Genomic DNA, 14,179 nt, shown 5'->3' on the forward strand with positions numbered 1-14,179 from the left:
TACGTTTTTATTAAAAAAAAATTATCTAAGAATACTCTGGAGCATACTCAAAATGTTATTTTCTTCTTTTTCTTCTGAGCATGGTATCAACAAAACGGGGTAGCTGAAAGGAAAAAATAGAAATGTTGGAGACGGCTCGATCTTTACTAATTCATATGAATGTTCCCAAGAGTTTTTTGGGAGATGCTATTTTACCTACTTGCTATTTGATTAATCGCATGCCTTCTTCATTTATAAATAACCAACCTCCTCTATTAGCTATCTCCCTCATTCTCCCATGTTTTCCTCACCACCTCATGTCCTTGGTTGCACTAGTTTTGTTCACAATCTCCAACCAAGTCTTAACAAGTTATATCTGAGGACAGTCAAAAGCGTTTTTTCTTGGCTATTCTCGTACCCAAAAGAGGTATTGTTAATTTGATCTTATCAGTCGTTGACATTTTGTCAGTGCGATGTACCTTTTTCTAAAAACACTGTGTTATGCTAGTGAGAATAGGGTTTAGATAATAATATCCCTCCTAATCCTATCTTAATTCTACCTCATTGTTCAATGTCTACCTCTCAACAAGCACCACTGCAAGTGCACCAGTGCTGTCCCAAGCCACCAATTCTTGTTGCCTCTTCTTCGCTACAGCCATCCACATAATTTGATTCGTTGCCTGAAGTCCCAACCACCTTGTCTTCTGCTGATGACTTACCAGTGGGAGTGGCCCTTCGCAAAGGTACTCTCATTCTTACACTCAAAAATCCATGGTTGCCTATCCCATTGACAAGTTTGTTTAAATTTCTCACCTCCCATATTTTGCATTTTCAATATCTTCCCATACCATAGCATCCACATATCATGAATTGTTGGCTCATCCTGATTGGAAGTCTACTATGGATGTAAAAATGGATGCCTAGCTTTCTCCCCAAACTTGGGTCTTAGTAGGTTTACCGTTTAAGTAAGGAATCAAGTGCTATTGAGTACTATTAAGGATAACCCAGATGGTACTATTGAACGGCTCAAAGCCCGTTTGGTTACGAAGGAAACACATACACCTGTGGTGTGGACTATTTTGAGACCTTTTCGCATGTTGCTCGTCTCAATTTTGTTCTCGTGCTCATCTCATTGGTTATTAATTTTGACCAGCCACTGTATCAGTTGCACATCAAAAATACCTTTTTATACGATGAAATACATGAGGAAGTGTACATGGAGTAATCTCTTGGGTATGTTGCTCAAGGGGTGAATGCAAGTCAAGTTTGTCGTCTTCATAAGGCGACATATGGGTCGAAACAGTTACCTAGAGCCCAGTTTGACAAGTTTAGCTCTATTGTTACCCAATGTAGTTCAAGCAGTGTTATTCTGACTATTCAGTACTCTTTCATCTCCGGGACTTTAGAGTGATCACACCCCCAATAGACGACTATCTTGCGCTATTGATCTCTATCCCCACACCCCTCACTAGTAGAGTAGCAAGCTCTCTCTCCACCCCCCCTCCCATCACCAGTAGAGAAGCTCCTTGCTCCAATAGAACAAAGACTAGAGGATAGGGACACATGCAGTGACTAGGACGGAACTTCAAGTAACTGTATCCTCGATTCTCCCTCTTCGCCCTCTATCCACATTCCAATCGACGACCCTCTCTCAACACCTCCGACTCTTGTGCTCCATCCACTACAATTTTCTCCTGCCCCCACCCACGAACCCCTCTCTAAGCTTTCTCTCCCCTTCCCCATCCTCACCCCTACCACACCTCACCACCATTGACCTACCCACACCCCCTGACTCTCACTTTCTCTCCCTACAATCATTGATAGCCCAACAATAGGGTAAGAAATAAAAACCATCCCTGCAATTTTCTCTCGCCAACCTCCCCGAACCCCTCTCTAAGCTCTCTCCTCTTCCTCATCCTCACCCCTGACCACATGTCAACACCATAGACCACCAACACCCCCCAACTCTCGCTCTCTCCTTTCAATCATCGATAGCCCAATGGTAGGGTAAAAAAAACCCCTTCAACGATCAAATTACAGACCTTTACCCACCCATCCACCCAATGGTACCGTACCCGATCATCTCCCACCCCAAACCCAACGCTTTCTATCCTCTCCCTCCCAATCCTCATCTTCAACCATATCCCTCTCCCTATCCCTACCCAAGGACCAGAAATCATACCAGAGCTCGCACATCAGTTCAAGCCTAGTTCTCAAGGCGCATTTTCAGGCATTCGGCTACAGCACTACAATAAGATTCTCTTGGCACAGCTTGGGCGAGGTGCGCCAGTTTTCCTTATTGCTTCAATGGTAAGATCTTTCTCATCTCAGTTTGGTAACAACCCTCAAGCTATCACTTGCACATTGTAGCGTATTGTGAATACTACTTCCCCTCCCTTTACTAGAGTCGTTGCTAGTAGCTTGTTTTATTTTGGGTTACGCACTTCGAGTCCTGAGATATTTATTCTATGCTCTGTATTATCATCTCCTTGCTTTATATGATCATGCGCCTTACTCTAAATGTTGAGATTGTCAGTTTAATACATTAGATGTCCTTTCTTTCGATTTTGTATCTATTTTCTTTTTATATTTTGGGTGAATAAGAAATTCATTACCAAAGAGGAAAAAAAAGGGGAAATATACAAGCCCCAATGAGATAGCAGACAATTACAACAAAGGAAAAACAGCAAAACCGTAATCAGGAGGGGAGGAGAGAATGGAGGGCACTAGACTCCAGGACGCAACAATGAGCTTGTTCCTTGGGAAATCACGAATCGAGTGAAGACAGTGCAGGGAAGAGCTCAATTTAGAGCTAACATTGAAAAAGATGACATTCCAAATCTAATCAAAAGATCTAGAGTTGCAAGTCCATCTACAAAGGTTGCGTTCCATCCAACTGCAAATTAAATGGCGGCACTAAAGGCAAGCTTCCCACCAATCCAAATCCACTCACTAGGAAGGGGGAGAGGTCTTCTTATAATAAGCCAACAAGAGGGAACTCTTTTCCAGACCGAGGAGGAGAAAGGGCATTCGAAGAAGAGGTGGTTAGTGTCTTCAGATCCATTCCAACAAAGGCAGCAAGCAGCAGGAATATGGATCTGATAGTAAATGAGAAATGCTGCCCTACACACAATAGAACAGTTAAGCAAGTCGTGGGTTGGGTACTTCGGTTTTCCTCTCCTACGGGCCTACGGCTATCTCTCTTTCTTCTCTTCCTTCTTTCTTCTTCTCCTGTTCAGGTACCTATCTTTACTTGTCCCATACTGTCACAAACCCAATGTTGAAGATGGAATCAGGCTTAAGGCAAAAAGAAGACTGAGGAGGACCAACAAAATACCATTTTGTAGTTTGAAGTTAGGGGTTTCGAAGTAGAAAACTGAACAAAGAATTCAGTATGTTAATCAACCACATGCACAACTATAGTGCAGTAGTGCAACAAAAATTTTAAGCTTAAGAATTCACAACCAAAAGGTTATCTGGAAGTTCGTGATGCATATAAACTACATACCTTAAAACAGTAAACAATAAGCAATGTGTCTGCCCATATGTCATGTAACAACATTAACGGCCACAACAACGTAACTTATATTTAATCAAATTTAAGCAAATAACAGAACAAACTACACAAGAAAAACTGAAACTAATGTAACCGCTTAATATCAAGTAAGATGATTCACTCACTCACCGGTTCAGCTTCCACAGGTATGCCAAGACGAGACTGTGCATTTGCTACTAAAAGAATTACATTTTCACGCTGGTTCCTGATATTGTCTTTCTGAAAACCAAAAATTGCAATCAGGTGATTAAACAAGTAAGAAAAACATTTTTCTATACAGTAATAAAATCAAAGGCATATTTGAACACCCTCATTACTAATACATTATATTTGGAGGCCAGTTCAGATGCACCCCATTGGTATGACTCAGTTTTGAAAATAACAATATGCTTTAATGGAAGTAGAAATGCATTGCTATCAAAACTGCACGAGTTAAGTGTACATCAGTCAATCCGGTTGAATTACATGTCAGCAGGTCATATCATAAATACATTTGTTAAAAATGCACAACAACAAACTCAGGCTTATCCCAACTTAATGGGTGGGATCAGCTACAAGGATCTGTGCAAAACAAAGTAGAGAAAACTGAGGTCCAATCAGAATAGGATTAACGAAGAAGAGATGTAAATAAGAAATGATAAAAGAGAAACGGAAGACAGATGAAAGTTAGAGGAAGGAGGCACTGCCCAGCAAGTCAGGAGAAACTCAGTTAAATGGGGTCGGCAACATGGATCATTGCCCTCCAATAGGCTCTATCCGAAGTCATACTTTGGACAAGACCCAAACGATCTATGTCATTCCTCACAACTTCTCCCATGGGCTATGGTCAATTTAGGCCTGCCCTAGATCTTTAGCTCCTTCAATCGTAATCAGATCTCTACTTCCTTCCCCAAATTGCGCTGTTGCTGTTATTGTTATTGTTTTTTTTTAATGGATCCATGTCGCTGACCCCATTAAGTTGGGATAAGGCTAAGTATTTTTGCTATTGTTGAATCGTAAACAGATCACTCTTCTTTACCAAGGCATCCCCAAACCTCCGTTGAACATGAACATACCACCTCAAACAGTTCTCTCGAAGCTTGTCATTAATCAGGGCAACTCCCAAATCAACTGTAATACGTTCATTCCTTACCTTATCCATCCTAGTTTTGTCGCACATCCATCATAACATCCTCATCTCCGCCACACATGGTTTATCTATATGACATTTCTTTATTGTCTAACACTCCACCCTTTACGTCATAGCCAATTGTACAACAGCCCTATAGAACTTCCCTTTAATCTTTAAAGGAATATGTCAGTCACGAAGCAATGCAATCGCCCCTCTTCACTTCATTCATCCCAATTTAATTCTCTATGAAACATCATCCTCTATGTCACCTTGTTTATTTTGGTTATTGTAGCATATTGTAATTGGGAATTCCTTCCCCTGACCTCCCACAGATCTCATACGTACAGATGTACACATAGTAAAATTTTCAAAGATTGATTATAAGAAAGGAAGAATGATACAGTATTATTAGGACCTGGGGAGGCTCTCTCTACACAATCTCCATGACTAAAAGAGAGAATACAGTTTCCTTTTTACTCATTGCATTCCGCATCAGAGTTCCTGTTTTACAAAAGATCAAACCTTTCAAATCCAAACTTAATCACCACCGGCTGAGATAAAGGTCCCTATGCTATTTCCCAACTAGGATCTTCAGAAGAAATGCCTATCACACAAAAGCTCAAGAAGCCAGACAAATCACATGCAAAAGGAAAAAAAATTTAGTTAAATAACAGCACAAGTTAAATTATGCTATTACCGAAATAAGAAAAAAGAAGATAGTAAAGTACAAATAGCCTTAATATATCAGCAGACCAAAATTATTGATAAGGCAGTTGCATCAGCCAATTTTTATATTCATGACTTCATGGTGTGTGAGACAAAAACCAAACCAATGACAGATTAGGCAGTCAAATGGAATATCAACATATACCTGGAAACCAAAAGCATACTCCAGGAGATCAAGCATATCTGGATCTCTATGTCCTGAAACCTTAAAATCAGCAGGAAGCTTGGGCAACTGTTCTGTATATCTTATGGAAGATATTGCAGCTCTAACCTGGAGTTCAATACAAGCAGATATTGCTTTTATATAGGTATAAACATTCTGGAGAGGGCAAACAAAACGTAGCATTGAAACTACAAGCTCAGGCAGGGTACAGAATATTATATAGACATGAGAATGCCCATGCAGAAGTATAATAGGATTGGCCCAAAAGGGCACTAAATTAAAATATAAAGAACATTAAATGGAGCTCCAACTTACTTCAGGGAATACTCCAATAGCATTGGTTAAGGATGGTACACCTAGAGGTACGATATTGTATGGCTCTCCCGTCAAAGCTGCATCTGATCTCTTCATTCTTCCTAACTGAAATATACCATCAGAAAATGGTTGTTGCAAATCAATCATCAAACAAAAAAAAAAAACACCATAACATAATCATCCAATGACCAGTTTTCCCTACTGACAACTAATAGTGTCCTAAGACATGGCATCAAAATGTTAGAGATGAGACTTCTCAGTGAATTTAGGAATACAATTGCCCCTCCCTCTCAGCCCACTCCCGGCCCTCTCACACAAGCAACAGGGCCTCATTTTCAACCATGTGAATCAGTTTTGTTCTCTTTTGTTTTGGGGAGAGGGGAGATCAGAGAACTTTCTGACATGTTGATGCTTTTGGAAAGGGAGAACCAAAATATTCTTCGACAATAAGTGGACCTTTTTAACAACCCACTGATCCATAAGGAAGGAGTTGTGGCCTGTGGGAATGGAGATTAACATTAGTACTCTATGGGGACTTATTCCAGCTTTTCTAGCCTTCTTCAATTTTTTATGTACAATCACTTGTATATGGGATCTGCACTTCGTGGAGCTTACCATTGAAACATCTCTTTACACCAGTGCAAAAACAAATAGACTAAAATTACAGGTCTCAGATCAAAAAAAATCAAAAAACAAAGGTGAATCCCAAAGTTCACATATGGAAGGATATTGACTTCTTGCACGAAGTAAGTTAAACCCAATCCCCATTTCAAAACAAGTAATGGCATAATATGAATAAAGTGTATCCTCAAGCCCCAACTCCAAAGAGAAGAACAAGAATACTACCTCCTCCGTAATAAGCCTTCCCACCCCATCAGGAGGTGCGTCTTTGCTAAGAGCTTCCATCACCTCAACTAAAGCCCTCAAGGTAGCAAAAACCTTCTTCATTTCCATAGCTCTTAGCTCCAACCTAAAGCATGTTCACAAAGATCATGGAAAATGGATGACTGAGTAACAACAGTTTGAATATTTAAGTTGTATACCTCACCAATCTTATCAATGGCATGGTTCAAAATTTTCAGTTGGTCAAAATTTCACAAAATATTTCGGTTTCGACCGAAGTCGAAACGAAATGACTATCAAAATTGCAGTATCGAAATGGATCAAAATTTCACTGAAATATTTTGGTTTTGACAGAAATCAAAATAGAGTTGAAATCTGAAATTTCAGACCTTGATAAATGGAAGAGCTTTAAAACAATTTTTTGAAGACAGAGAAAGCTAGAAAGAAGGGGGACGAAATTCCATGTAGCACAGCACATTGGTGAGAAAAGCTAAAGCAAGGATGCATGGAAGCTAAATTTATTTGAATTTAAGGTCAAAAACACACAAGACCTGTAACCAATAGAAAACGGTCTATCAACTCTTTCTAGCACCTGTTTTTGCTTAGTGTCCACCTAAAACCTAGACAGAGCCCGATAGTTGAGCGAAAAAACTAAAAACACATGAAATGCAACACAGACATAGAGGAAGAAAGAACTTTCTTAAAGTGAACAATGACAAGACCAAAACATAAGACAATCAACCTAACCCCTAAAAAACACCCCAAGTAACGGAAAGCACTGAAGTTTTTTTTTTTTTTTTTTCTCTCTTTTTTGAATGAATAAAGCACTGAAATATTGAACCACCAACCATAAGAAATCCAATAAGCAAACACACCTCCCTGATGAACAAAGACAATCCTTCCTTCAAAGACCATACTATGACAGAAAATCTGTTGCATACTAGCATAAGGCCACAAACTTGATTTAAGGAAACTAACTATATGAAGCTGAACATACTCTCCCAACTTGGCACTGAATGTTCCAGATTCCCTCCATTTCTGCTCCTCCCTTTGAATATCATCAACTCTATGTCGTCTCTTATACAGTTGGTAGAAATCCCACAAGCGCTCAATATCCCTATTACGGTCAACTCTTGTTCCATCCTTCTGAGAGAGTTTTTGCTGCACAATATTCACAACTAGTTTAGCCCCATAGCTAACCCGTCCAACACATGAAATGAAAAGTGCATCCAGAAGAAGAGACATAGTATCGGTTTGGATAATACTATGTATCAACTAACACACAAGTTGAATGTGCCAGCTGGAGGTCAAACTTGTCATAGTACCTTAATTACAGACATTAGACCAGTCTTGAACTGGAGCACACCTCTTCCATCACTGTTGGGGTCCAGGTCGTGCGCCATTGAATATGCTTGCTCACACACTAAACACCAAACAAAAGAACTCATTTGAAATATATCCATGCAGCATCTATAAACCTACAACTAGAATCATTTGATCATTTCACATTAGGGGTAAATTTTGTTTGGCACATTACATCAAGGCAAAACAAAGAAAGTCACAGGTTATTGGCAAACTAGTCCATTCCAAATAACAATAATGAATAAACTTAACTTGTCACCGGTATTCCTAGAAACTTGAGGAACAGTCTTCATTGATAACAAGTGTGCGTTCAACCTACTCATCCTTTAAGACATAAATCATACCAACACTAATATAACAGCCGTAAACTCCATTCCATTTGGTTGTATTCAAGTTTATGGCATTGGGACTCCCAAGAGTTAGCACACCAAATTAACAAATCACGAGTACATTGTTTCTTCGGCAAATTACACTGATAGTTTGAATAGGACGAGGCAAACCCTGCTATGACTATGACTTTAAACTCCACAGGTTTATGGAGTTCAGTAATAAATCTTGTGGTAGTGGGAGTTGAGCAGATCCAATAAAGCAAGTTATTCCCATGATGGCATGATATGAAAAAAACCATCTGATCCATTGTAAATCATTTGCTACATGGTAGTTTGGACTCTAAAGATCCAAGGACAGGCTTACTAGTGACTAGGAAAAAAAAAATCTTTTTTGAAGTAAAAAACCTAAGTGAATTGGAATTGTAATCAGACGCCTTTAACATTTTTGAGAACCATTTGAATCGCTACTTGATTCAAATGGTTCTCAGAAATGTAGACAGTTTCATTATAAACGTTCTTCCTATGTATTGGATTCATCAGATCCTTTCTTCAATTAGATGTTAATATAACAAGGGATCTGTAGGTTTTTGTGTGAATGTGAGAGGGAGGAAATCCCGACCATACAAGAAAACAGCAACAAGCAAGTTGCCTACAGAAGTTGTTGGCCCACTCACTCATGTCCTTAGAGGCATCTGAGCACCACTGTTTTGAAAATATGGACTGGCTCCCTGAGTTTTGAAACCTTTTTCTAGGCACACTGTGTCTCAACAAGGAGTTGGCCAAGTCTTCATGATCAAGGAAATAGATAAGGTCCAACTCTTTTGTCATAAAAGAGACAACTTCAAAATTACTTCTATTGTCCCCTATCTCCAAATGTATACCATTAAAGAGACAACTTTACAGTACTTCTATTGCCCCTATCTCCAAAGGTATACCATTGTGGGTCTTTCAGCCATACAATTAAAGATCCCAAGCTTTAAATAATTGAGAAGAAACACAAACCACAATGAATCCATATTATATCCCTATTCTAGCATGGTTGTCCACAACTTATTGCGTAATCGTGTTTATGTCAGTTCACTTCCTGCTGCCCTGCACTTGCAATATGGTGAAAGAATTCATGTTTTTATCCTCAATTAACACACAAACACACACACACACACACATCCATCCATCCATCTAAGAAAAGCTATACAGATCAATCTTATAAGCCATGGTATAAAACTTAAAGAGGGAAGTTCAGAACATCTAGGAAAGGATCCTAAAATACCCACAACAAAGAAAAAGATTTGGAAAAATGCTACAGAAAAAATAATTAGATCTACTCTCTTATTTAAGCACCTGATTGAAAAGCGTCTATAGATAAGAAACAAGACTTTGGTGGTATTTATCGAATTGTAGAGAGCATGTGGTAAGGTACCTACAGAAATCATCTGACGGACCTTGAAAATATAATGATCCAAGGAGATGTACTGACCTAAAGATTGGAATACTGAACAGTGACAACAGAATGAACAACTGAGAGAGACATGGAATTCAGGTATCCATTTAAAAAGAATGATGCATGTCTTCGCATTAACTATGGGTATCAGATAAATTGAGACAAGGCATATAGGGATATGTCCCAGGATTTGCAGTCATATTAATGTTAAATCTAGTTGACTATCTTCAATATTAATGCCCCTTTGTTGATGATATATGGAGGCACCATGTTATGTTAAACAGCAGTTATCTGGGTTCAGCTAAGGGACTTATTCTCCTAATTCAGAATTTGACAGGTTTAGAGTATGCAAGCTGAAGAAAAAAGATTACAGATCCTAATTCAAGTTTGAAAAGCCAAAAATATAAGGGCCTTTAAACAATTATGCAGCCCCATCCTGCATAATCATAAATAGAACCAGAAATGAAGTTTTATTGGGCTTCCATTCCTAAATAATTTAGAGCCTTGGACATCCCGGATATTCAGATTCGATGGAATCATGGAATCCTTTTGAACAGAAGTCAGCTGATGTCTTTCTTATCTTTCTTTTGTAAGACTTTTCATAACCAGGCCGTTGCAGCATACATGATATATAAATTATTTTTTATTTATTGACAAAAAAAAGTTTATACTTCACTCAAATAAAATTTATTGTTGAGGAAGAATAGATTTAATGTTGCCAAAGCAACCAGGTGGATCAGGTGGTCCAACATGAAACTCTTTGTGAACACCGATTTCCTTCCAAATCACAGCAACAAAGAACCTCTCTTCCGAAGGGTTACACAGACTTCTTCAAGCCATTGCACCACCTTGATTGTTCACATCAAAAATGCCTGGAGTTAAGATCAATGAGAGGCTAAAAGAAACAATAGTATCAACTGAAGGGGTGAAGCCTTTGGCCAATTTTCAGTTTCTGAGGGATTAGATTGGGTTTATTAAGATCTCAGTAGCCCATCAACTTGCAGAACAGAGCAGTTTTTGTATACCAAACAAAGTACAACTGTTACAGATATGCAGAAACAAATTGGTTTCAATCGCCCTTGAAGAATAGGCCTTTCAGAGTTGGTGGCTAAGAGCTAAAAAACAGTGCTAGATTGATAAATAAGAGACATGTGGATTTGTTTAAAACCCTAAGGACAAGAGGATATTTCAGCCTTTCAGGCCTCAATGGAACTCTACAGAGGATTAATCAAGATTAATCTGAATTTGTTCAGCCTCACAGATATATGTTATGATCCAATCAGGTTGTGTCAGTGGGGTTATTTCCGGATTTCACACCTGGTGAATGTCCTTGACTGAAGGACTCTGCTCCTCACAGAGGTTCAGGTAGAAGACCGTACTGAGTTAGGAATCAGACCTTAAAATCCACAAGATAGGTTTGTTCTAATGGATCCGAGTACTTAAACAGAAACATTTGTTTCCGTACAATCCAATCCTGGTGATCTGATGCCACTGAAGGTAATGCAGGCACCAGATAGACCACATTGTGGAAATGATCAAATTAAGACAGTGTGAATAGATTGACACGCATTAACAAAACAGAAGGCAGAGCTCACATGGCTATTAATGTAAGTTTATAAATTCAAATGGGGAATTAAAGAGAGACAGAAGACAGAAGGATACACTCCAGATTGATTTCAAGTGGCCCAACCAGACCATTATGGTAACAGGACAAACTACAAATTCTTTGCCAATCTATTTTAAGGGTTCAAAGTCAAAGACTGAATGACAGGAGGTTTCTCCATGCCAATATGAAAAAGATAACTATGTCATGCCTGAGTTACCATCAAGGTTCTTGAATCAAGACAGGGCAACTAGGATGCAATCTCTGGCAATGCACAATATATTACCATCTATCCAGTCTCTCGAGAGGACAAGGTGAATCAAAGCAACATCATTCCTTCTCAGGATTACAAAAAAAAAAAATGAGAAACCAAGGTAAAAGAAGACAAGGAGATCAACCAAACCATCCAATAATCAGCTAAGTAAGTTTCATGGGGTGTCTTTCGAAATGAGACGATGTGAACTTTCTAGTACCTGCACCATTAGGAAAATGGAGACACGAAAAAAAAGTTAAGACTAAAGCCAATATTACTTCGGGATGTTCATGGCATGCATTGGGTGGGTGGATTTCCTTTGCCCCCCCCCCCTTTTTTGGTGGGGAGGGGTTGGGGGAGGATTGCCATGTTATGATGTTAATCTGTGATCTTCCCAAACACAAAGCTGGTCGCTAACCCATGAAAATAAACCTCCAAAACAAACTGGCCAAATGCTCTTTACCGATGAGAAGGTACTAACATTTAAATCAAAGCACTGTAACTATTGACAGTCTGGAATACTTGAGTTATGACTATAGTGTAGACTAGTTCCAAATGCAGATATCATACAGATTAACTTCGTTTTATTTATGGGTTCGGAATAGAATATAGCCTACACATTGAACTACTTTCTTGAAACGTAGATACATTATGTAGTATACTTTACAATCATCATAACACCACTGACACTAATGTTAATTATTCTTGGGGAAAAAAATTTCTCGTGAAGAAACTCTGGATTTTACTAAACTTATAACTGACATGTTGAAGTTGAACGACTGGCTCTACTAAAGAGGGCGATAATTCAACGTCCATAAAGGGGAAAAATTAACTAGTATAGCCACAACTCATTATTCATTGACGAAAATAGAGAAAATAAAAACTCACGGATCCGGGCAACATTGGGATCCTCATCTTCAATCTCATCGGCAGCTTGTAAGATCGCGTCAATGTTCGTGGTCCTGCGGAGCGATGGAGGAACATCACCAGAAAGCCCACCGGAGACTCTGTCCTGCCCTTTACCTGCGTTACGAAGCTGCTCTCTCCGTAAGGTGGCACGAACCAGTCGATCCCAATTATCGTAAATTCTTGCCATTCTTGAAGAACCTCGGACCACTAAAATTTCAACGAAGATGGAATTACGGGCGAGTATAAACCCGAAACATGAAAAAAGTAGAAACCCCAGAACCCCTGATTCGCCTGGAATTGGGGCTCTGAAGCTGCTCCGGAAACAGATCTGAGCCGAAGATGAGCGTTTCTGTTCTTTTGAGAAGGTTTAAATGATATCGAAATGTGAAAACAGTTCGAGATGAACAAGTCCACGGCTACTCTCAGAGAAGCGTCGCAGAAATTTAGCAGAAGCACACGGCGAGAGAAGATCGCGGAGAAAGGGAAAGGAGGAGCAACCGACCGATGGAAAGAGAAACAAGAAACCGACCTTCTCTCTAGATTTTATATCGTCTAAGCTGAGTCATACGGGACTCCATTGGAGAGCATCTTTTTTAAAATTGTTTTGGCATGACCACTTGGAGGATGAAAAAGCCATCCTTCCGTTTATTTAAATAATAGATTTTCTTTATTTTATTTTATTTTTTAATATGACGATGGTTCTTGAGCCGCGAGGGCCCCAATGCCCTCTCAGTATCTCAAATGAAATTGCTTTTTTTTTTTTTTAGGAACAAATATAATTAAAACAAAAATTATGTCAGAGAGTGTAGGGTACCCCTGCTTAGATAATATTTTTCTAATAAATAATCGATGGTTTCACTTGTTTAGTTTAGGCTCTGTTGGGTAGCCAAGTGAAGAAAATAAAATAAAAAATAAAATAGAAGAAAATAAAAGAAATGAAATGAAATGGTGAGAAAATAAAAATATTATGTATGTTTGTTTACTGAGATAACAAAATTTTAAAATTTAAAAAAAAAATAATAATAATTTTAGGAGAGAGATAGACAAATAGGAAATCATCGTGTAATCATTCATCTTTTGTCTTATTATGTTTTCATATTTTCTCATGTTTTCTTATGTTTTTCGTAATAATCTTTTTTTTTTAGCAAAATAAAATTTCACAATTCCCAATAATAATTTTGAATTTTAAAAACTGAATTTTCTTTTGGGTACATACCAAGTGTAAAGAGAAATTCTTCACCCAATAAAAAAAGTATAAAAAGTGTACTTTTTTCTTTTCTTTTATTTTCTTCTCTTCTCTTGGCTATCAAACACAGCCTTAGGGTGTCTTGTTTGAAATAAGACGTTTTATTTAATATATATATATATATATATATATTAGTTACCCCTTGTCTTCTTCTAAAATTATTCCAGTTAAGGATTATAAAAAGATTTTTCAAAATAATTTGAAGATAGATTTTTCACTTTCCATTATGTTGTTCTCAAGAAGTTTCGATATCTTATACAATTTTTAAATACATATAAATTATATAAATTTATTTCCATTGAAACAATAAACATGTAATGCTAATAGGGCAAAAAAATAAATT

General features: G+C 38.2%; 1 protein-coding gene across 2 annotated transcripts in view; it reads right to left on the reverse strand.

The window, feature by feature from the left end:
• The window catches only part of LOC122081999 (callose synthase 10-like), a 107,927-nt gene extending 94,815 nt beyond the window's left edge, over window positions 1-13,112 (reverse strand). Inside the window, exons 1-7 of one of the 2 annotated variants that reach the window (XM_042649466.1) lie at window positions 12,570-13,112; window positions 8,019-8,116; window positions 7,691-7,854; window positions 6,697-6,820; window positions 5,851-5,955; window positions 5,518-5,643; window positions 3,665-3,754 (exon numbers count right to left, since the gene is read on the reverse strand). In XM_042649466.1, the coding sequence (XP_042505400.1) occupies window positions 3,665-3,754; window positions 5,518-5,643; window positions 5,851-5,955; window positions 6,697-6,820; window positions 7,691-7,854; window positions 8,019-8,116; window positions 12,570-12,777 (915 nt within the window). In that variant the 5' untranslated portion in view covers window positions 12,778-13,112. The remainder of the gene's footprint in view (window positions 1-3,664; window positions 3,755-5,517; window positions 5,644-5,850; window positions 5,956-6,696; window positions 6,821-7,690; window positions 7,855-8,018; window positions 8,117-12,569) is intronic. The other variant, XM_042649464.1, reaches the window with a different exon arrangement.
• Between the last annotated feature and the right edge of the window lie 1,067 nt (window positions 13,113-14,179).

The sequence above is a fragment of the Macadamia integrifolia genome, chromosome 6, assembly GCF_013358625.1.
Source record: "Macadamia integrifolia cultivar HAES 741 chromosome 6, SCU_Mint_v3, whole genome shotgun sequence".
Classification (NCBI taxonomy): Eukaryota; Viridiplantae; Streptophyta; class Magnoliopsida; order Proteales; family Proteaceae; genus Macadamia; species Macadamia integrifolia.